This window comes from Anastrepha ludens, chromosome 6 (assembly GCF_028408465.1).
Source record: "Anastrepha ludens isolate Willacy chromosome 6, idAnaLude1.1, whole genome shotgun sequence".
In the NCBI taxonomy this organism is placed as follows: Eukaryota; Metazoa; Arthropoda; class Insecta; order Diptera; family Tephritidae; genus Anastrepha; species Anastrepha ludens.
In genome coordinates this window covers 42,156,227-42,181,844 of record NC_071502.1, presented here as the reverse complement: position 1 = coordinate 42,181,844, position 25,618 = coordinate 42,156,227, and the positions used below count along the sequence as shown (strand labels likewise).

The 25,618-nt window shown below is 34.7% G+C and overlaps 1 protein-coding gene across 1 annotated transcript in view; it reads left to right on the top strand.

Moving 5' to 3' along the window:
* LOC128868544 (potassium voltage-gated channel subfamily H member 8) overlaps positions 1–25,618 on the top strand; it is a 215,847-nt gene that overhangs the window by 115,706 nt on the left and 74,523 nt on the right. The window contains exons 8-10 of the mRNA XM_054110756.1: positions 7,373–7,577; positions 22,376–22,555; positions 22,881–22,999. Coding sequence (XP_053966731.1) covers positions 7,373–7,577; positions 22,376–22,555; positions 22,881–22,999 — 504 coding nt within the window. The remainder of the gene's footprint in view (positions 1–7,372; positions 7,578–22,375; positions 22,556–22,880; positions 23,000–25,618) is intronic.

Genomic DNA, 25,618 nt, shown 5'->3' with positions numbered 1-25,618 from the left:
AATTTCAATGGTAAAAGGGTACCGCAACCCCATATATTGTGTGCCAAAGCAAATATGGCGAAGGAGCAATGAAAAAAAGTGATTCAGTACTAGTTATCATAACACTATTTGTTGTAATAGAGACGCTCAGCAAGCGATTGACTTTCCTCTCAAATTACTTTTGTCACGTCTACGGTGGGAGAGAGCAATAAGCTTCACCGCTAATATAACACAAGGAATCCACGCTATTTAGGTTAGCACAAAAAGTTTTGAAGAAATTTTATAAGCAAGACAAGGTAATTCTTATAAAGGATATTTGGAGTTTCTAAATTCCTTTTTTTGTGCATAAGCTTCAATGTACTGAGAATTCATTTATTTATAAGAATTGTATTTTGCAGTTTGTTGTTATGATGCGCTCGCACTAAGAATCAAACAAAAACGTTTTTTACAATAAGATAACCAGCATTAGGTTTAGCAGGAAAATAGGATTACAAGCTCCACACAGGACTAAGTGAGAATTGAGTTCATGTTGTTCAGAATTATACGGACAAATTTAATTAGACAAAACCGCGTGAGATCATTGGTATCGTTTGGTGTCTTATAAATGAATTTGGCTTTAGAGTTATCTCAACATTTTATTTGTTACTTTTTTAAATAAATTCTCATTATTCCATATAAATATTTGCCTTTAAAATTGCTCTTATTTTCTCATTTTCTTGTAAATATGGCGAGCACTGTGAGGTTAGCGTCTCGGCTTCACTTTTACAATTTTTTTCTTTTTTACTTGTTGCTTTTGTTAGTTGCAATCACTGGTATTTCATACGGATGAGCAGCATAATCGGCAGCAATTAAATACGATTTAAAAGTCCCTCAAGTTTTTAGCTTTATTTTCTGCGAGTTGTTTGTAGAGTTGTGTTTAAAAGAAAAACGAATATATGTGGTATAAAAATAGACGCAAATAAGCAGAATTTTTCCCAAATAAAAAGTAAATGTAACTAAACTGTTGAATAGATGAGACAAGATGGCGCTGACCAAAGGTAGACCGTGAATTTTCTTTAAAAATCAGCGTGTTACAGAATAAAAGCATGCGCTGTTTGCTATGTAACTAGAAAAATATGTCATATATTGTAACTTTTTTCTATGTGCCGTTAGAAAACATTACTTTTTTTTTGGAGAAAAAGCACTGGAAATTCACTCTATTATCGAAGAAGCACCGAAAACGATTTTTTTTATAAAACTAACTTCAGATAGGCAGCCGTTGTGATTGAGTGGATGAACGATTTTTGGTTGCGGTCATCTTTCGTATAGTGGACGTAAATTGGCCACCGACACTGCTAGTGGCGAGGCAAATCTATGGTAAGAAGCCCTATTAATGCAGCACAGTTACTGAAAATTGGAAGTGTTGGGCTCGTGCCACCTTTGGCGGCCTCCTCGGACATTTGAACGATAACATATTAGATACAGTTGCGGACAAAACTCTCCGTATGATCCCTTTTTTCATTTATCTAGGAAAACTGATTAAATTTGTGGAAATAGGAATCCTGAAATCCTATGTTTACATGTATCACTTAAGTATTTTTTCTAATCTAACAATTTACAATGAAATCAGCCAATCTGATAAATATGCCACGATTTTAAATCTCACTACAGCATCTTTAAAACTTGGGCTTAGTTTTTTACAGTAAAAACAAAAATGCTACTATCCCCTCTCTCAATACATGCTATGGCATACCCTTAACTCTTATTCAGCTAATATTTTTTTCTGTAGCTACTTGAGATTTCGATGCACACCAAACTCTTGCTCCGCTTATGTCTTCCACTTTCTTTCAACATTCGTTTTTCGCTTTTTGTGAGTGACTCTTTCACACTTAGGACAAAATCTCAAAGGTTAAACCATCTATTGACGCGTAAAAGTGCATAAAGGCAATATCCCTGTGCGCGGCATGTGTTTGTGCTTGCGTGTGACTTTTACTTGACATGTTGCAGCTCGTCTGCTAGAATTTTTTGCCTTTGTTGGCGCGCGAACTTACATTGACTGGAGCAATCGGCCCTCCCATCTTCTGTGATCTTAATCCATAAATTGAGGAGACGCATTTTTAAACTAACCGCTTGGCGGCTATATTATGTTGACTTTATGAGCTGTGTGATTTTTTGCTGAGCTTCTAATTATACCTCGGGTTGATTGCAAAATGCGCCGGTTTCTTTTAAGCATTGAAAATGAAATGGTGCACCTGGTAAGCTCTTAAAGAAGAGTATCAAAAATAACTAGCCTTAAATAGCTTCTTTATATTTCCAAAAAGGAATTTTAGATTGAGATTAAAAAAAAATACTTCTAGAAATGAAAACCAAATAATCCTACGGTATAGTGTATAAAATCACATACATAGGTAGAGGAAACAAGTAAAAATTAAAATGTCGTTAAATATAGGAGCGTAAGAATATTGAAAAGTGAGGTAAGTGAGGAGTGAGAAAATCAGTGCTAGAATTGCCAAGAATTGAAACAGACTACTTTGGCCTTGCAAAGGAACTATTTAACATTTGAGGTAATTATGCGATTTAACTATTTGATTTCTAGCAAAATGTAAATTCTTTTTTCCTAGTTTGTTAAAAAATGAATTCTTGAATAAAAGAGCTCCATTTTTTGAAGTTTTAATGAAGAATCATACGAAACAAAGAACGTTGTATTTTAGTTTAAGTTTACTACATTTATAATATCAAAAAACTTCATACTAAAGCCGTGTAAGTTTACCTAACATTTTTTTACAAATAATAAAATAATAAATTGTAATTTAACCTAATTTTGCTAAGTATATAGCAGGTATATACCTATGAAATGACTTCTTTTTCAATTTCAAACGCTTATTAACAAAAAATGGTTACAAATTTAATCTTCAAAATAATAACCATCGCTAGCGACACATTTTTCCCATCCCTCAGGCAATTTGTAGATGCTGCGCCAAAAAAATTTGCCGTCTTTGGCCGCAAACCAATCATCGAAAATTGAAATTGAATTGAAGCGCTGCTCGGAAAGTGCGTGGCCCATCGATGCAAACAAATGATACTCTGAAGGCGCCAAGACTGGTGAGTAAGCCGCTTGCACCAGCGGTTCCCAATCGTACGTCTCCACCAATTCCCGGGTCGCTTTTGTTCGATGTGGTGGTGCATTGTCACATTGTCAGTTCATGCGGCACCCATCTTCCGACCTTTAAAATCATGCCCATGTCTTTCAAACGTTTGGAAATGGTTTTTTGGGTCACTCACAACTGCTCTGCCATCATTTCTTGCGTTTGACCATCATCTTCATCCAACAATGCTTGCAATTCGGCGTCCTCAAACTTTTTCGGTGGCCGGCCATGGTCCTCGTTCTCCACGCTAAATCACCACTACGGAATTTTTCAAACCACCTGAAGCTTCTGTAAGCATTTGATGAGCTTGAGAAGCGTTTTTCTTCAATTGATAACAGAAAATCAACGATGTCCGCAAATCGTAGAAGGCACCAAATTCGACATTTTTAAAAGCGACAAATATGCATTGTTGTATGAAACGTAACAAACAATGAACTGAATATTGTTGACAGATGACTGACGAAAAAAATAATACATTTTTCTAGAACAAAACAAAAAAAAAAAAAAATTCAAAAAATCTTTTCTTGCCTTTATAATTTTTTTTTATTAATATCAAAAAGTAACCAAAATTTATTAAAATTACCTTTCTGAAAGATATATTAGTTGTATTTAAATATGTGTAAGTAAAATATTATAGAAAAAGTTTCAGAAACAAACTAAACATTCTTTTACAAATTTTTCATTGTATTTTAACTAAATTTTTTTTTGCCACAAATTTTTTACGAAAAACTTTTTGACATAAAATTTGTTCTCCAAAAATCATTGGTCTAGTTTTATTATTTTTTTGCAAATATCAATAAGTTTCAAATAAAAATAAAAACATTTGTTTTCAACCAAAAAAAAAAAAAAATAATAATAAAACAAAAATGGAAGTTATGTAAAGAAAAGTTTATCAAACAAATATTTAAACCTTAATGTTTCCAAAAACCAGTAATATAATTTTTTACAAATATCAATAAGTTACAAATGAAATATCAAAACGATTAAAAAAAAAACAAATTTTTATATTTTAATTTTTTCAAAAATTATTGATTTAGTTTTTTAACACACTTTTATTAGCTCGGGTTGTATGTATGTATGTAACGGAATCTTTGAGCTTAATTTTCACTGGCTTCTAAAAATCTGATCGACTTGAAATTTTGCACACCTATCAAGGACCGATGACAATGCAATAATTTGATAAAAGTTTTCCATTATCCTTATTAGGATTGCCAGGATTGATATTTTCTTTTTTTACTGTGGGCAAAAAGTAAGGTGAATTTGGTTGTAAAATGAAAAATCTTTATTTAATCTTGTAAATCGGTTTTTCAGGCTCCCTCCACGAAATAAGTTCTTCATCCCGATTACTTCTTTATCACGGCCGATAACTGCATAGCTTTAGACTCACAGTCGATAAGAAAGGAATTAAATATAACACGAATAAATCGAATAATTTATTCACTGACTGCAATGATAACAATAATTTTCATTCATAATAAACAAAAAATAGTTTAAAGAAACTAAAAAACACGCTTTTCTGCTAATCGAACTAAAAAGTAGAAAATAAAAAATAGTAAAAAAAAAACTGAAAAACACGCTTTTATTGCCAATCGAACTAAAAAGTAGAAAATAAATTTTAATGACAAAGGGTCCTATAATGAAGTAATAGCAAATCGAACGATCAGTCAAAGTCAACTACCTCAGAACAGAATTATAACACAAATTAAGATACAAATAGAGTAATTCAAATTAGAGTTAAAAGCGTGGGATGCTTGGTATAGTAAATATTACAATCATTCTATTGGCAACTACCTATGTACAGAGGGTTATGAAAGTGAAGCAAAATGCATCCCACGCTTTTAACTCGAATTTGAATTATTCTATTTGTATCTAAATTTTTGTTATAATTCTGTTCTTAGGTAGTTGACTATGACTGATCGTTCGATTTGCTATTACTTCATTATAGGACCTTTTGTCATTAAAATTTATTTTCTACTTTTTAGTTCGATTAGCAATAAAAGCGTGTTTTTTAGTTTTTTCAAACTATTTTTTTTTTTACAATAAGCTATAGAAAAGAAATTTAAACGTTTGGTTTTCTTTAAAAAAAAAAAAATTCAAAGAACCTTCTTTCAAACAATTTTTGAGTTTTTCTTACAATTGTATTTTAATGGTATATTAATTTAATTTTTCCACATTTATAACACATTTCTTTCAAATTTTTTTTTTTTTACGAAAAATGCATATTCCAAAAATCAATGTTTTAGTATTTTAATTTTTTGCAATTATCGGAAAGTTGAAAGAAATGCATTTGTTTTTTTTTGAAAACAAATTTTAAATATTTTGTTTAACAATTTTTTTACAAATATCAATGAGTCAGTAAGTAAACACGCATATTTTTTTTTTTTTGTTTTTTTAAGTATAGTTTAATTTTTTTTTGTAATTTAACTGCATTTTGTTACGTTTATATAAAGTTTTTGTAACATTTTTTTAATGAATTTTCCAAGCCCCGTAGAAACTGACTCATTTCATTATCATGTTTATCTTTAACCAATATTTGTATACCTTTTCATGATTCGTGAAACGATGTTTACCTTCCGAATTTTTTATTTGTAGGCATGTTTTTCTTGGCCGACGTTTTTTAATTAAGTTTGCCTGCTAGCGCAGGAGTGGCGGATGATCACGCTGCTTCCTGTATGCATTTTTTTAAATACTCGGTATCCTCGTTATATGTTCCTCGCTTTTAAGATAAACTCCTATGCCCAGTGTCGATGTCAAAATGGCTTTATAATGAGTCCAATTTTTACGGCTGGTGTTAAGTAGGCAGTAGAAGTAGTGATCGCTGGCGATTGATCTGAAGAAGCATCCAGGCTGGATTTACCTGGATCATACCTTTGATGGCACAAAAATCAACGTGGTCAGGAACCTTTTTTAAGTTTGCTAGCCAGTATGTCGGCTCTCCGGTTGAGAAGATTATCAAGTTCATAGACAATATTTTTTATATTAACGATGCTTAGACATTGATTAGAAGCGTTGTATAATTGCACCGAGTATATTTGAAAGGAAACCTATAAGCAATTTTCATCTGATAATTTAACTTACCTTAATAAGTATTTTACAATATATAAGTAGTTGCAACGCGCTCTTCATGACTTTTAATCGTTGCTTATGAGATATGGCAAATTACTTCCTTAGCTCAGTCACAGTTGGTTCGCCAAAATCACGCTGAACGTTGCTATTTCTTAGAGCTAGAGGAGATGTACTTTTGGCTAGAGCATTCCGAAAATTGTATACCGCACTTAGATGTCGTTTTGTTGAGCGATTCACGTCCCTTTGTTATAGTAAGTTAATTTTCTTATTTATTTTAATTTCCTTTTTCCGTGAGTATGAGCCGTAATTGTGAATATGGCATGAGTAATTAAGCTTCTAGTTGATATGAATGTCGAGATAATTTATATATTTTTTTTTTTTTTGTTAAATTAAAATACTAATAAGAGAAAAATTAAAGAAACATTTGGCATAGAATTTTATTAAAAAAACAGTTGTCAACGATCAAAATTGCAAGTTGACTCACAATATAGCCGAGGCTTGCAACACTTTCCTACAAAGTATGGTTTTTTGTTTGCCGCTTCCATGATTGCGCAATGGATAAGTTTGAAAACTTAATTTTACGTGCTTTGCTCTCAACAAAAATATTTTAAATGTAATAAGCAATAGTTGCCGATTAAAATCGTAACAGTGCTTGTACCTGGAAAGGGAAATCTAAAAAGAGGACAGAAAATTATTTGTCTTAAGTAAAAATAATATTTGTATGTATATTAAAATGCCTTAGTTTTTACGAAAAACACCTATTGGGCTGTTGCCGAATTTAGGAATATTGTGTTTCGGGACCAATCCGAAATTTCTTAAAATCTTAAAATCAGCAATTAACGCTTATACTGATATCCCCACTTGAGAGTACATTTCTTTTACCGCGATTGTTGCAGTCACTGACACACTTTCAATTAACTTAGTTTAGCAACAGTCTGTCATCAACTGTTCGGATTTCTGGTGTCACGTTGCATATTCCGCAAGAAAAAGATACTGCAGACGGGTTTTGTTTGAATTAAAAAAAGTCACCATTTGCTGAGTCGGCGAATTTTTCACGTCTTTGTTTTTTTCCGCTTTTTTTTCTTCTTCCATTCAAAGAAAAACAAACTTTTCGCATCACTTCTTCCTTCACACAATACACAGGCATCGCCAAGTATTTTTTTTTTCATTTTTTCTCACGTCTTTTCTTTTTCTACCCACAGGAATCACACATTCATTTGGTGAAATTGACACGCTTGTTGCGCTTGGCACGATTGCTGCAAAAAATGGATCGATACTCACAATACACCGCCATGATATTGACACTTCTGATGCTCTGCTTCTCCCTGGTGGCGCACTGGTTGGCCTGTATTTGGTATGTCATTGCCGAAAAGGAGTATATGATGAATGATAGCGGCTGGGATATAGGTGAGTGCAACGAAATACTTTGTAAGCATGCATATTCATGAATAATTGCTATACATGAGCATGTGTATGTATTGCAGCTTAAGTGAATGCGACATATCGCAATGTGTTGCATAGCTGCTCTTTGCTTTCATATGAAAATTACTCATACGCCCGGTGTGACCGAACAGCAAGTTGGTACACCACAACATATCCTTGCATGCACATAGATATGCATAACATATATGTGTACTTGATAGTTTTACCATAGATTAACAGGCGTAGCTGGTACAAAAGCTTGCGCACACATACACATACGTATATTTATGTTTATAAGGTTGTCAGGGAATGCTTTCGCCGAATTCACAGAGTAGTGTAATGGTGGTGCTTTCTGACAAATTGCACGTTTATATAGTGTACGAGTATATGATATCTTGCAGATGAATAAATGCAGGAAGCTGATGGTCTAAAATTAAAAAGAATATATGCTTCTTAGAAAGTATAGTTCTTAGAGATTTAGTGCATTTGCTGATTCTAAAGCCATTTTAGCAGGTAGCGAACAAGTCGGCCACACACAAATTCATATACAAATAATCATAATATATAGATATTCAATCATTTCTATTCGCACCAGCCTATATTAAACTATATCAAGGATATTACGGAGGAGAAAATAAGTTCGACATGTGCTTGCCTCTGACTTAAAAACCACGTTGCGTTGGTTATCACAAACAAATTCGACTTCAAAACACTTACTACGTTGTTCAATAAGAGAGAACATTGCTATTATCCTAAGTCATTTGTCAGGTTAGTACTCTCTTCATATGAACGCATGTGAAGTTTCATTTCAATCTGTCGATTAATTCTTTGCTTACAAGCCATTAAGTATCGGCGTGTCAAAGTATTTTCTACAATGGAAGAAATCAAATATTGCGCAGTCAATGAATTTTTATTTCTGGATGATTTAAAAGCAAAGAAAAAAATGTTCAAAAGTGTATAAGGACTTCTCGTCATCAACTTGTATATTAGATAGGTTGCTGAATGCGTGGGTGTACAAGCCTTGAATATGATACACGTCAAGGACGTTCAAAAACAGCAACATCATCAGACACGAAGAAAAAATTGGAAAATTGTCGACTGACTGAAAGGGATTTAGTAGGAATCATAGGTATCTCATTGTGCAGTGCAGGCAATATTTCGATTGAAGCAGCCGAATGGGTTGGTGCGTGATTACCATTCGGAGTTCACAGAGAGAACATTGGTTCGAATCTCGGTGAAAGCAAAATTAATAAAAACATTTTTCTAATAGCGGTCGCCCCTCGGCAGGCAATAGCAAACCTCCGAGGGTATTTCTGCCATGAAAAAGCTCCTCATAAAAATATCTGCTGTTCGGAGTCGGCTTGAAACTGTAGGTCCCTCCATTTGTGGAACAACATCAAGACGTACGCCACAAATAGGAGGAGGAGCTCGGTCAAACACCCAAAAAGGGTGTACGCGCCAACTATATATATATATATACAGTGCACTCGCGGTAACTCGAATAGCCGCTAAGTCGAACGACGTGCTAACTCGAACACATTTTTTCCCCTATTGACTTCTTTGTAACTCGAACAATAAAAAAGCGCTATAACTCGAACAAAAAAACAAATTTATTTGTACACACATTCTTTTCAAACATGTACAATTTGGACATAGATACATATGTAATAGTATATGTATATAAATTATATGTATACTAGTGTATTGTCCATATGAATATTTCGGCGTTAATATCCCGTTAGTTTTCTGGGAACAACATCTTGCATTGACCAAATTGCTTTAAATTTGTCATTTGTAGTATATCAGTGCACGTGAGTAATGGATCGTAAAAGGTTGAAGTGTTTAACATTAAAAGAGAGGGCTGAAGTCCTTAACAAAATTAAACGTAGACGTAGTGTTACTTCTCTAGCGAAGGAATATGGGGTAGCCAAGTCCACCATAAGTCTTATAAAAAAGAAAGATAAGGCAATTTATGGCTTGCACTAACGCTAGCGGCAACCATAAGCTTAAACTTCTCGTTATTGACAAAGCAAGAAATCCTCGTGTTTTCAAAAATTTTAACTGTCCGGTGGAGTACAAAAATTCCAAATCAGCCTGGATGACTTCGGCGATTTTCAAAGACTGGTTTCATAATTCGTTCGTGCCGCAGGTAAAATCCAGATTCATTAAAACAATTTGTTTAACCAAGTTAAATTACTTTAATATTTAGGTAAGAAAAAATTTGAAAGATGGGGACTACCTGAGAAGGCTCTTCTTCTAATTGATAATGCCCCATCACATCCCAACGAAATCGAATTAAAGTCCGAGGATGGTTTAATTTTAACTATGTTTATGCCGCCGAATGTGACACCATTGATCCAGCCAATGGACCAAAATGTAATTCGTATAACGAAACTATACTACAGAAATTTTCTACTGTCTTCCATTTTCAACAATCGATCGAAAAATCGATATCGATGACTGTTTTTTTAACATAGCACACTCAATTGATAAGTCGAACAAATTCGATAAATCGAACAGCGCCTGTTTTAATTAGTTCGAGTTATCGCGAGTGCACTGTATTGGGTTTGAGATAACCATGTGCACAATAGTTGCTGCACTGGCAAGTGTTGACATCAGTTTTTTAGGATGGGAAGAGAATTTTGTCCATCAATAAAATTTGAACTAAATCCTGACAGTTAAAATTGGCTGCTTGATCAAGTTTTGAATTTAAGATTTTTTACTGAGTGTTTCCTACTTCACATCATTAGAAACAAAAATTTAGGTGAACTATTTTGCAAATTATTTTAAAAACTAGTATTTATTTGTAGCTATCCAAAAAGGTATGATAATTTATTATATTTGTTTTTGTTTTTATTGACAATTGTATTAACAGTTAACTATAAAATACAATAAGCTTATAGCTATGGATACTGTGGCCTTAAGCTAATTAATTAAATTGAAGAAGTAATCCGTATGCAGGAAAAAATTTAAAAAATTCGAGAAAAAAATCTTAGCAATTAAAAATCAAAAATGAAAAGCACATAAAATAAAAGTCCAAGGGTACTTCCTTGTGGATCCCCGGCATTTATCGGCTCAAGGCCTAAAAGAGAGCCATCACACTTCATCCTGGAGTATCTATTCCTTAGATACGAATTGAAATATCAGAAAATTTCTTTGAAAGTAAGGTCTTTAATTTATAGAGTAGTCAGTCACGCAATATTTTACCGAACACCTGAGCAATATCGAGAAATATGGAGAACACTTTCTTCTTTTCGATTGCTTCTTCTATTACGCTTGTGATTCGATGATTTTGCTCAGTTGCGAGTATGAATAAGCTGTTTATTTTCAATAAAAGGCTGTCATCGCTGCAGAATTAATTTTTCGAGTAACTTAGAAATTAAAGATAGCATGGAGATCGGACGGTATGATAACACTTCGTGGCGACTTTTGCCAGACTTTATAATCATTTGAAGTTCTGAAAATTTCCAGTACGCTGGCACATATTTGAACTTAATTAGCTTCATTTTTTGTGGACGGTTTTCTAAGGCTTCTGTGGTAATTTTTTTTTTTTTTTTTGGATTTAAGAAGACGTATTTTAATCTCTGACAGCGACACAAAAGACAGCTGATTTTCAACTTGAAGTATACTAGATTGTTTCATACGACTTAAAGGTTTTTTCCTACTGGTCCGCAAAACCTTCCACCTTTTCAGTGCCGCTTTTGGTCCCCATTCCATTGGGTTTTTTTGGAGTCGCAGAGAGCATTTCTGCTATGAAAAAGCGTTTCATTCTCTATTACTTTAAAACTTTAGCTATGGCTGTTTGTTTGATCAGAGCAACTACTCCACCTTGACTTCACTTGCTGATTTACTTAATTTAGAAAAGACGAAAAGGCGCGCTTATTGAGAGCGATTACATTGATTGTGCGACCAAAGGTGCCTTTTTCGCATACCTCGGTACTTAAGTGTTTAAAAATGAATTTTATAACTTGTGGGGTAGCGTTCAAAAGTGACTTCAAGTTCTAATAGGCCTATGAATCCACGAATCCAGCAATAAACAACAAAACGAATAATAGAAAGGCTTAATGTCACAAGCTCGATTACAGGACAACGAATTCTCAAGCTTGCGGAATAGTTAGAATATTCTCTTACACATAATTTGACAAATTGATTGTTAATTATTATGAAATTTTCAGCAGTAGTGAACTTCAGCTTGCCTATAAAGTTTCTTAGCAGGTAAGGCTGTTTTCGATAGCATCGCATGCAGTTGTGTATGTTGTTGCTGCTATTTCTAATACAGCGCGTTTGTTATTAAAGTTATGGCTATGGTTCAGAGCAAGAAATATCAAAACCAAACCAACAACAACACATATGTACGCATCGCTAGGCAAACTAATTAAAAGTCAATCAAACTGCACGAATTGACTTTGCGCTCATGTCACATCTTAAATTGGAGGGAAACTTAGTAAGAGGGTCGTCTGGTGAGATATCTTCATTGCATGCGGGCTGTGTTTACACAGATATTACATAAGTATTTGCGTTTCACCTCAGAAGTGATAAGCTATTTAGGTGCAAATTAAAATCAAAGGTAAATTTTGCTGGAAACTCAGCCAAGACCATAACTAAAATCACATTAGCAAATAGGTAGATAGGTGTATTTGTATGAACACAAATTTTGAAGGGGAGGCATATATGAACTCTATTTACTATGTACTTCAAGATTAGTATATTATTCGAATGCCCGACATATTTTTAAATGGAGAAAATGCGAAACATGGGCGGGGGAAAAAATTACCAAAAAACAACGAAAATTTCGAGTGACTTAAAACCTGCACATTCTTATATCAAGTTTTAGTGTTTCATAAAAGTGCGTACACAAATTTTATTAAAAAGTTTCGATTAATAATTTTTTGTTTTTTTTTTGTAATTTATGAAATTTTTGAAAACAATGACAATTTTGAGCGACTTCGAACCTGCGTGTTTTATAAAAGTTCGTGCACAAATTTTATTAAAAAATTTGGAAAAAATTTTTGTTTTTTCATTAAATATTTTATAAATCTTGTACAAAGTTTGGTCGGAATATTAGAATATTGTGGTCTTTATTATAAGTCGAACTATATTTTTATAAAAAAAAATTACTTAAGGAGTTACATACGTCTTATTATTCTTTATAGCTTTAGGCGTATTTCTGTGGAAGTCGATTGTAAAAATTCTCCATAGATACAAAGTTATGGTCGAAAATGTAACTGCCCGACGAGAGTTTGATGCGCACAGGTAGTTAGCTGTCCTTCGATTGAGGTGCATGAAAGTTTAAACTCGTTATTCTCGAAACTACTTTTCCCGGCACGGTCTACATGATAAGTCATATATATATATATATATATATATATATATATATATCATGTGTATACATATAATTGGCGTATACACCCTTTTTGGCTGTTTGGCCGAGCTCCTCCTCCTATTTGTGGTGTGCGTCTTGATGTTGTTCCACCGTAGCCGAATGGGTTGGTGCGTGACTACCATTCGGAGTTCACAGAGAAAATGTTGATTCGAATTTTGGTGAAAAAAGTTTTTTCTAATAGCGGTCGCCCCTCGGCAGGCAATGGCAAACCTCCAAGTGTATTTCTGCCATGAAAAAGCTACTCACATGATAACTCATACAGTTTTTAATATTCTTTGAATCGGTTTCTTTAAAATATTCGAAAATGTTTTCTCTATAGATTTGATTTTTGATAAGTTAGGTTAGGTTAACCAAGTTGGCAACAAGCCACGCATAGACCTTTTGGACCCTAGCGATTCCAGAGGGGGACCGACGTCAATGAATTCCGATAGTATACATCGAGTAGGATGTCACCGCTTTTGGCGAATCTAAGCAACGCTGGGAGATCCGGGGCTCCTAGGCATTTTAAACACATTTTTAATAATGCAGGACAAACACACAGAAGGTGTTCTGAAGTCTCCTCAACATCCTCTCTGCATTTCCTGCATTTGTCCGTGTTCGCAATCCCCATCTTGTACGTATGTGCAGCCAATAGATTATGACCTGTTAGCATACCTATGAGAGTTCTGCAGTCCTTTCGCGAGAGCGTACGAACGAATTGAGTCAGTTTTTTGTCGTTAGTTCTACACATAACTTTTGCTGTTTTGCATGTGGTCAGGTTAGTCCACCAAGCTTCCACTTGCCTTTTCATGTGGTCGTCCATTTCGTTGTGTATTGTGTTTAGCGGTTTTGGTATGTCGTTCTCTTGTTCAAATGGTAGTCTCACAGCACTTTTTGCTATCTCATCTACTATTTCGTTCCCCATAATGCCTTTGTGACCAGGTACCCAATAGATATGCAGCCTATTGTTTCCGGCTAGCCTTTCTATGGCCTCCCTGCTCCGTCGAACATTTTTGGACTTAGTAAAATATGAGCTTATTGCTTTTATTGCTGCTTGACTGTCCACGTATATATTAATTGTTGAGTTCTTTCTTGTTCTAGTGTAGGCTAGATCTGCAACTTCCCGCCCAGGAAAAACTTCCGCTTGGAAAATACTGCTATGGTCTGGCAGCCTGATAGGCTGCCTTATCCCTAGTTTTGAGCAGTAAATACCCGCTCCCACTCCGTCTGAAGTTTTAGAGCCGTCTGTATAGATGTGAAAAGTTCTATGGCCAGGCTTCATGGCTTTGTGCCATCCCTCCTCTTCAATTCTAGTGCGAAACCTTCTCTCCCAATTAAAGTACGGAGTCATGTAGTGCGTACAACCTGAGCCCCACTTTCCTATTGAGCTGTGACCGAAAGTTCTGCATATGAATGCCCCCGCAGCCACTAGCCTCCTCGCGGATTTCGCTTTAGGCCATGAGATCAATTGGTGGTATGCTGAGTATCATTTCCAGCCCCGCAGTTGGAGTGGTTTTCATCGCTCCTGTTATGCACAGAGCAGCTGATTTTTAGATATATAGTATTTATTAAAAAATGTTGTACACATAATTAAAGTGTGAAATTTATGATGTAAAATACATACGTTATTTAAAATGCCGTAAAATCTGGCTCAATAGACTATAACTACAACTTTATTTTAGAAGATTTTTTTTTTACTTTTTACAGATGCATCAACATTCCAAGGAGAAGTGATGCAGACTTTTTTTTTCATTGTACTTTGGGTCACGTGATTTTTTAATTATATACTAATTTTTGTAAGGAAAAACTAAAATAAATTTTTTTATAAAGTCTAAGTACTAATAAGCAATGCATAAAATTTTCCACATTTTCCTACAAATAATATAATTACACAAATACAAGTTTCAAATTGAAAAAAAAAAACATAGAAATGAAGTCAAATGAATCAATCATTTCGATCAAAATTTCACACTTTTAACCGAATTTTTTACAAACATTTCATGTACGCAGTTTTATGACTCATTGAGTTTTGGTATAATAAATAAAAAATTTGAAATGGACTTTAAATTTTTTTTTTTACTGGAGGTCTCGTACATTTTCAATGGCCAAAATTTTTTCCAAAAAAAAACCCCCAACTCCGTCAGCAAAAAAATAAAAAAAAACTTATCGTTTGTTTTCATATCCGCCAAATTAACGAGCCTATTTCCGTTTTTGTTATAATTAAATGTTTAATGAAACTTTCCAAAAAGATGAAATATTATTCGCGTTTTCCAAAAAAACAAGAAAATAAAAATTTTCAAATACTTCATTTTTGTCGCCAATTTACAACTGGTTTGGCGGCCGTTGTCCGTAAAAAGTAATTTGAGACGTTCTTCATCGAATTCAGAAAGCAAAGTAGCCATTTTTGAACTTTGCTAACTTTTTCCGTGCTGAAGACTCGATGAAAAGCAAAGAAGAGCAGGTGTCGAAAATATTGATTTTTGCCTCCTGGGTACTCCATTTCTAAGCCTCAAAAGCAGCGGTATAAGGTATAAGTCCATTATGCGCATATTTTTATACGTTGATAGAATTTTCTGTGCACAAACCCTTATCGCACCATTTTATTTGTGGCCGAAGTCCAACACTAACAGTTCAATGCTGGACTCCACGGAACGATTGTGGCTAGGATAAATATTGCGTTCCTCAAAAGTGGTGAAGATTTTCCCACACTACTACTTATTTCATAACAAAATTGACATTAATTTCTTGAAGCACCTAAGGCTGTGGGTATGTGGACGTACATCGGTGGGGAAAATAAAAAAATTATTGTTGACAAACACCGCATCTCACTACTGTCGAAAGAGATTAACCAACGGGATGTAGGAAATAGGAAAATTTGAGCAAAACTCGCTGTTGGCTATTTTCGTAGGGACAAATGAGATTTTCCATTTCAGCAAAACTCATGCTGCTGCTTGCTAACCTAGTACAGTTCCAGATTGACCATACTGCTTGGGTAGCTTAAAGGGATGGTGAGTGACGTGAGTGGACGATATACTGGCCTGTAATTCAATTAAATTGTTTTCCCGTTTTTAAGCGTTTTTGTGGTCATGCAATAAGGAAATCCGTTTACATCTGTAATGAAATTTCAACTTGGATTTACGATCTTTGCAGCAACAAATTATCTATAAGGGGTGTTTATGTATTGGTCTGTAAAGAATGTGTGTGTGAACGAATTTGAGAACCATTTCTCGGTTGTATACTGTATAGTTTAAAAGGGGTGTTCAAATAGATGCTAAGCTTCAAGGATCACATTTTCTATCGCTTTCTCTGTGTCACTTCTCTCCTTTCCCCCTTGATTTTCTACCATTTTAGGTTCCAGAGCTTTGAATATAATGGGCTTTTTAGACTGAGTGTTTTAGGAGTTACCATTCCTCGGTGCTTTCAATTCTCGTTTTTTTCAAATTTCAATTTAATTTCCTCTCAATTTATATTTTACCTTTGCATGTAGATATTGAAAAAAGATTGGACCTTTTCCTTCGAGACATCTTCTGATACCTCTGGGTGTTTTTCTTGTCGCACTTTTTTTCCACTTTCTTTTCTTTTTTGTTGATATTTCGAAGTGTCTTAATTATTCAAAATTTTCACTCATACAGGTGATCTAAAAATATTCACCACATGCGATTCGGTCATTAGAAAATTGTTCTAGTAATCGAATTGATTTTAGTGCTTAAAATATATAAAAATTATATTCATGTAAATTAAATTTTATAAAAGTTTGCTTGTTTTTAGTTTATACCCTCCTAAAGCATTAATGCAACGGCGATTATAATGAGAAAAGTTTTGAAGGAAAGCTTTTGAATTTGCTAGATGGCGCTGGGATCGATATATTCAAATATCGTTCAATATCGCTCAATCTAATAGTTCAACTTGCTCCATATGGTACGTCGTTTTAATCACATAAAAATAAATGTTTTCAGAAAAAGTGTTCGTACCACATATATGGCGTTGGACCGAAATATCTACTCCAAAAATGCATATTTATGATTTAATTGGGCCCATAATCGGAGTATTTTAACTAAATGAAAACAACTGTTCTTGAAATAGCGCATAGCGTTGAGATCGAAATAATGCAATAAATCGTAGTTATGACCCCATTGGGTTCATACTCACGTCGAACATACACATATTACTTATATATTCCCCGCAACATAATGTTGGCATATCAACATTTTTACTATTTTTCATCCATTTTTTGAATGCTCATTATTTGTGAGCAAAAGTATAGCTCACTGTCTAATAAAAGCCATATAAATCCAATTTCCAAGTTTAATGAAAAGATTAGAAAATTCCCTCAAACCATTCATCCCACTTTAAGGATTTCTGAGTAGAATTTTTGGAAGAATTTTTGGTATGCAGTTTTCTAGCTCATTTGTATATTTTAATATAATAAAGTGCACGTTTGTAGTTGTTGAAACATCCCGTTAATTAAAAAAAAATTCTAACGATGTTGTGCCTTTTCTTCACATAAAAAACGAAGTTAATTTGTTATATTTTTTAGGCGCGCACAAGAAAATTTTTTTATATTTAGTATATACTTCCAAAACCATGCAATATTTTACCAATTTGGTTGCGCTTGGACGTGATATGTGACTTCAAAAAGAGTGAAAAGAAAGAGTTAAGAAATGAAAGAAAGAAGGAATAATGAATGGAGGAAGGAATAAAGAATGAAGGAATAGAGTTATTTTTTTTTTGCCAGGCCAACTAATATAGCAAGTACAGCACTAAGACAACATTAAGTCCATTGTACTACACTCGGGTTCCCTTTTTAATTTTCTTTAAATCTACACAACCTCCGAGGAAATCTGAGCAGATCTTGTGGTACCAAGGAGTCAAGGTGGACGCTTCTTAACAGTCGATCGGCTATGACAGGTAACATCAGTTTTGCCCATCTGCAGCTTCTTGCAGCCTGCCAAGCTTGCTTGTGGATTGAAGCAGCCCGTTTGTTCAGAGAGTTACAATAAGTGATAAAAATATTATAATGGATGGATAAATAAATTTATGAATATTAAAGTTAAAGGGAAGGGAACTTGTCAAGTAGACAATGTCGTTTCTGCAAAATCGCTAGAAAACTAAGGGGGAACGCCACTGTGAAATTTCAAAAAAAATCGATTTTTTTTGTGCATAAACTGTTAGTATAACTAGTCAAGAAAATGTGGTAAAAATTTTAAAGCGAAACTCACTTTATTCCCGGTTCTATGTGCACTTAAGTGAGCGCCCGTCGGTTCGGCCCCGTAGCGCTTACGATACGATGCTTTATTTCAAACGCGTTTTTCTCGAAATGACATTTTTTGATACGTGGCACCGATTTCTCGAAGACTAATGAACCGATTTTAGTTTTCTTTTTTTTCAAATTTTTGTTATCGCATTGGCTATAGTTGTACGTAGCCGATTTTCAAAATTTTGAAAATAACTATTTTTTGGGCCTGTTGAAAATCAAAAAAAATGGTGAAAAACACACATCGAAATTCAAATCACCACCATTTTGTTAAAAAAAAAACAGATACGTACAACGGTAGTCACTATTGTGGAGATTAATACAATTGTTGGTTATTTGATTTCAGATGATTATTCATTGATGTATCCCTGCCACCAGATGACGTCATTTTTTTTTAACTCGTTACGTTTATTTAATAAATTGGTCAATTTTCAATATTTGTTAATAAAAATTTACATCAACATAGTTTAATACATATATAATAAATTGCCTTTTGTTAGATCCTACTTAAAAAAAAATTCCCAAAAATCGACTATTTTTTGACCCCCCACAGTGGCGTTCCCCCTTAATAGTTTTCTGGTCAATTTCACTACAGGCGTTCCCAGAAAAAAATCGTTTTTTATTTGTGTATATACACAAAAACTGAGCTAGCTTGAAACTTCTGGTAAGACGCGGTTGATAAATCGAGAGTGCAAGTGTGTTGGGTTGAAATCTTTTTTGGTTTTTTATACTAGCACCTAAACTTGTATTTTGGCCCAAAAATCAGACAGCCAGTTTTATATTATCTTCTTTTATGCAAAATTTTTCTACTCAAAAATATCATTGAATTTCCAGGGGAGAAATTCACTTTTCCGTAAATTTGTTATGAATAACCAAAAAAAAAGATATATTAAAATAATTTAAATAGTTTGTTTTTGTAATTTAGCATTTCTAGGATCTTTTAAAATTTGTGAAACTTTTGCTTATAAAGCCCAGTTTTTGTACATTTTTGAAGGAAAATAGAAAGGAGAGTTTAAATAATATCGCACCATAAACATTTTATTATAAATTTACGAAACACTTTTTTGTTTATTTTTTTTGTTTTCATAGGAATTCAATAGCTGTAAGTAGCGTCAAGAAGAAAAATTATGTTGTTTGGCTACCCTAATACATTCGTCCACGTGTATACGCATATGTTGGCATATGTCCTCTTGACATACACAAAATTGTACAAATATTTATGTGTGTATTGCCAGGAAGCAGACACTTGTAGACAATTTCCCATTGCTCTCAGCCATTTCCGCTCGTTACCATACGAAATAATACACATACACAATATTTGTATGTATTTGCTACACACTGTGCACACACACACATACATTACAAAGATGCGCACTTCCATAATCCGCTTCGTTTTCCATTGCATTGGATATTTCGCTTGTCTGTTTGCTGACAGCGAGCTGTTACTTTGCAATGATCCGCAAACTTACCGTATCCTCGCTAACGTCTGCAAGCACGAGCTTGTGGTTATGCTGAGGCAACAATACGAGTATATACCAACAACAATAGTAGATATATACATCTGTATACGCAGCATATTTTTCTAACTCTGACATTGTTGACATTTGGTTTTTTTTTTGTAGTCTCCTCTAACGGATTATTTGTCACTGTTTTGTTTTGCTTTGCGAAAGCTATCTTCTTTACTTAATCATTCATTTGCTAATGTGTTTTTGTTGTTAGTTCAGTTGAAATGTGCTTCAGCTTACGTCAGCAATTCTTGACTATGAACCTTTTCACTATCTTTCTATGTAGAAATGTGTGTAGTTAAATGACAGCCGCTTGAAAGGTCAATAGGTCAATCCAATTAGGCAAGGAAATTTATTGGGATATCAATTGCAATTTATGTTAAAGATGTAGTAGTAAAATATACAGCCAATGAGGATAAAATACAATTGATTTGTAACTGTGAGGGGCAATATGCATTAGATTAAATCGTATATGTAAGAGTATTATGATTTACTTATATAGCTTGGCTATTTTAAGCCGTTTTGGTGCCTATTATTTAATTTTCTTTCATGAAATAATTATCTTTTAATCTTTTATATAAAGCCAATATTTTGCATAAGGAAATGTTATTCTAAAACTTTGGTTCGTAATTGAGAAATTAAATATGTTCAAGAACTTAGATCTTAGTAAAGAACTTAGCTCTTATGTAAAATTATTTTTTCAGCTTTTTCTAGAATTTCGTGGTTCTAAATAATAAAAGTACTTACTGAGGGGATACCTGTAAATGACCATATTTTCCCTCATTTTCATTAAAATTATTTAAAATGAAGAAGTCAATATATATTTTTTTTTTCAAAATTGCCGTACAGTTTATTTATACATTAAAATAATATACAATATACACTCGCAGCGGAGCTTCTCGATTGGCGGGCATTCTAGCAACGGCGACAGTGATCTGAATACAAAAAACCCAAAATTTTTTTGTTTAATAATGTCACAATTTCTATATGAATTAAAGAGAAATGGAAAAAAATTGAGGAATAAAATGCTTCAAAAAAAAGAAGTTTGGGGCGAATTTTCCTACTATTGTCGCTTCGAAAAAAAAAAATTTTTTCTAAAAATTTTCGAAATTGTAAATTTACATAGAAATTAATATCATAAAAAAGATGTGTGCAAAATTTCAGGGAGATCGGCCAATAACTTTTCGAGTTGTCGTGTACGCCAATTCAAAAAATATAGTTTTTGGAAAAACGTGTCAAAAGTTTGAATACATGAAAATTCCTCTCCCAGCGCTCGAACGCAAAGAATAGAGTCGTCACGGTTGACGATTTTAATATAAGAAATACTTAAATTTATGTTCTAAAAATTGTTTGACACATTCTTAAAGGATTATATTTATTAACATTTGTTGAAAAAAAATTTTTTTTTTTTTTTAATTTTAGAGCCTATAACAATTTACTGTTGGTATACTAAAATTCAGTGGACTAAGAACTGTATACCAAAAAAAATTCTGGTTAAAAAGCTGAAAGTTTTAATGAATCTTTCAAAAATGTTGTACAAAGTTTTAAATTATATGGCTTTTATTTTAGTAAGGATTATGTTTCTATAAAAAAATAGTGGAGCGTTTATAATTCTGGAACGGTGTGTAGATAAGAAGAAATCGTACGGGTCTCGATTAGGCTAAGTTAGTCAGATTGCTTCTTTAAGACAAAATATTCGGTGGCGCCACCTTGTATACATAAAACGCTTTCGATATATATGTATATATATATATAATTGGCGCGTACACCCTTTTTGGGTGTTGGCCGAGCTCCTCCTCCTATTTGTGGTGAGCGTCTTGATGTTGTTCAACAAATGGAGGGACCTACAGTTTCAAGCCCACTCCGAACGGCAGATATTTTTATGCGGAGTTTTTCATGGCAGAAATACACTCGGAGGTTTGCCATAACCTGCCGAGGGGCGACCGCTATTAGAAAAATGTTTTTCTTAATTTCGGTGTTTCACCGAGACTCGAACCTACGTTCTCTCTATGAATTACACGCACCAACCAATTCGGCTACGGTGGCACGCCTTCGATACAGCGGAATAATAAATAAATGTGAATATTGCAAAGTGCACTTTAACGATGCTCTTCAATAAATACTCATTACGCACGCAGTAATGTACAAATTTACCTACTTTTTTTCGACACTCAACAATATTAAGATATCTGCATTCAATTTTTTAAGTTAATCTACGAAGTCCAAACTAAATATACCACCGTGTACCGCACTGTGGTTAAGAGAAAAATACCGTAATTTGAATTGGCATGCATTACTTGAAAAAATATTTTTTTTCTGAGCGCAGCTACAACAGAAATATTTCCATTAAATGCCTCGAAATAATTATTAGAAAGGAAAATCTAAAATCTTTCAAGTTATGCTCACACAATAAAATGTAGGCCTAAATTTTTTTCCTGAAACCTACGATCAAAAATGATTTCATTATATTGCCTAATACTCCAAACATCATCCGCAATCATTTTTACTTTTATTATGATTAATTTTTTTTTTGTGGGTAATGTTTTTTATATACACACCTTTTGCCTTACAATGTTATTGCGTTTGTGATAGATTTATATACTTAAACTTATTATATGGTAAGTTAATGAAAAATTACCAAACTAACGTCTTTTCCTTTCAGGTTGGATGCACGCGTTGTCTGAGCGCTTGAAAATACCCATCACTAACATAACGAATGCCGAAGCCTATTCGACGGCGCTCTACTTCACCTTCACCAGCCTAACATCTGTGGGGTTTGGCAATGTGTCAGCGAACACAACCGCAGAAAAGGTCTTCTCCATCATTATGATGTTAATTGGCGGTAAGAAAGAGAGCGCAAAAGTACTCGTATTTCATGCAAATGCGCATACATATGTACACTTATGCAACTAAGTACTGATAAATCGTTTAATTAACGTCTTACGAATTTTTTAGTATATTAAGAAGAAAAGAAAAAAAAATATATATACATATCTGTACAAGTGCACATGTGCGTGTATTTGTGAAATTCTCTTTAAAAGCACTTGCACTTGCCTTTGAACCATACTTTCCTGAGATTTTTTTAACGCTTTTCATATTTTTTCTACTCCTATTCTGTTTACCTCGATGTGCTCTCTCCTTCCTGCTCTTTTTTATCCACTTGACAGCATTAATGCACGCCGTGGTGTTCGGTAATGTGACGGCGATAATTCAACGCATGTATTCACGTCGTTCGTTGTACGAAAGCAAATGGCGTGACTTAAAGGATTTCATAGCGCTGCATCAGGTGAGTGCTGCTGCTCGATATTAATGTGAAGTAAAAATGAATAGATACACTTATATGAACATATAGTAGTTGCAAATATTTATATATACATATATGGAATATATACATAGTACAAATGTACGAGTACTTGCATGTGCACGTGCCAATATGGAAGTTTTCCTGGATTTTACTCACATCAAAAATTTTGTATGAAATCTGCTTTGACTTTGCACGCGCGTCTGCAGTCAAAAGACGAAAAATCCTAAGAATTATAATACTCATCATCAGCAACATGTTTGTGATTTCCTGTGTAATTAAATCCCCTTCACCTTTTTGTGTATTTTGCCAGTACAAGGTGATTTAATATGCCGTTTGGAGCATGCCTTGCTGGAAAAGCAGTTGTTCCAAAGTGGCACCGAACAGGAAAATAATTTATTAATATCTCACACATCGAAATTATACAAAATCGTAGGTAATACTACTATTTGATACTATTCGATATTTATTAAGCTTCAAATACTGATAGAGATATGGCTGTCCACTTCTTCTGAGAACTTTCTTTTAGGTGCTCGGCTGACTACAAACATCGTCTTTGAGATAAAAATTTTAAATGACGGCGTAAAAATTTTCTTTGAAGTTAATCGGGAGTTAAAGTGGGAGACTTGTACCCAAAGTAATCGTAATTAGCTTTCAGGCCTCAGTGGGTCCCCCTTTCTCCTTCACTTGGGCAGTGGCAACTACCATAACTCAACCCAGTAAGTACGTGGTGGCTGGTGGTTGTTATTGTATTTGTACCAGAATTATTCAAGAAGTGCGCTATTTCAACAGAGTAGATAGAAAAGGAGGGAAGTCTATAAAGAAATGGCTTAAAGAATTGGATATCTTAGCCCTAGAAAAATAGTCTACATACAACTAACGCATACTCTCTGGAAACATAGCTCTTTCTGTAGAAAAAACACGAATCCATCGCTATGATGGTACGTGACTGCTATTCGGAAGTGCATATACTCGAATGACCGTGCATGAAACATCAAATTGTAGAAAAAATTTTATTTATTGGAGGTTGAATTAGTTTTAAAGGTTTTTTTCGAAGATTTGGGGCTTTATTGTGAAAAAACGGTACAAAATATTTTATTCGAAGTATTGGCCATCGCTAGCTACAACTTTCGCCCATCTTTCGGGCAATTTCCGGATGCCGTTTCTCCAAAATTCTGGCCGCTGCTTGGCTATCCATGACTCAACCCATATTTTGGTAGCCTCGTACGAGGAGAACCGCTGGTCCGCCAAATCGAGACTCATATGCCGGAACAAATGATAATCGGAGGGAGCTATGTCTGGACTATACGGCGGGTGGGGTAACACTTCCCAGCCAAGCGTTCCAAGGTATTTTTTGACAGGTTGAGCAACATGCGGCCGAGCGTTGTCATGTTGCAAAATAACCTTGTCGTGCCTTTTTACCGTTTCCGGCCGTTTTTCTTTCAATGCCCGGCTTAAACGCATCAATTGCAGTCGGTAACGATCCCCCGTGATTGTTTCGCTCGGTTGGATCAGCTCAAAATATACGACGCCGACCTGATCCCACCAAATGCAGAGCATGATTTTCTTGCCGTGAATATTCTGCTTGGCCGTCGACGTTGATGCGTGGCCGGGCAAACCCCATGATTTTTTGCGTTTTGGGTTATCGTAGTGGATCCATTTTTCGTCGCCAGTCACCACCCGATGCAAAAAACCCTTCCGATTTTGTCGCTCGATCAGCAATTCGCACGTAAAAAGTCGCCGTTCGACGTCGCGCAGCTTCAACTCGTACGGGACCCAATGTCCTTGCTTTTGGATCATTCCCATCGCTTTTAGACGCTTGCAAACGGTTGATTTATCAACGCCCAATGATTCAGCAAGCTCTTCTTGGGTTTGGCACGAGTCCTCGTTTACCAATTCCCCCAATTCCGCGTCCTCGAACTTTTTGGGCTGGCCAAGACGCTCCTTGTCTTCGGTGTGAAAATCACCACTTTTGAATCGTCGAAACCAGTACTCACATGTTGAAATCGACGGAGTATGGTCTGGGTAGGCCTCCTGCAGCAATTCACGGGCTTGGGCTGTATTTTTTTTCAAATTGAAGCAGAAAAGCAAAGCTTCCCGCAAATTGCGTTTCGACGGCACGAAAGTTGACATACTCGGAGCACGAAAACACTGCGTTGTTTATACTTCAGCGAAATGTTAGATACTGATAAACAAAGCCTAGGGATGAGGCTTTGTCATGAATATATATTCAGTATTGCCAACGCGATAAAGTGATAAATAGCGCCATCTGTGTGTCACCTTTAAAACTAATTCAACCTCCATAATATCGGTGGCCCCTGGGCAGGCAATGGCTAGCCTCGAAGTGTTTTTTCCTCCTCACTAAAAACCATTTGCCAATCGGAGTCGGCTTAAAACTGTTGGCTCCTCCATTCGGGAAACAACATCAAGCCACACACCAAAAGTAGGAGGAGGAGATCGACCAAATAGTCAATAAAGCGTGTAAGCGACAACCTTATCTCAACATCTCCTCAAGTATTCCGCTATCTTGGCGGATTAAATCGAAGACTCCAGCTAAGTTTTTCAATTTCTCAAAGAAGTTAGCCTGAAATCTGAAACACATTT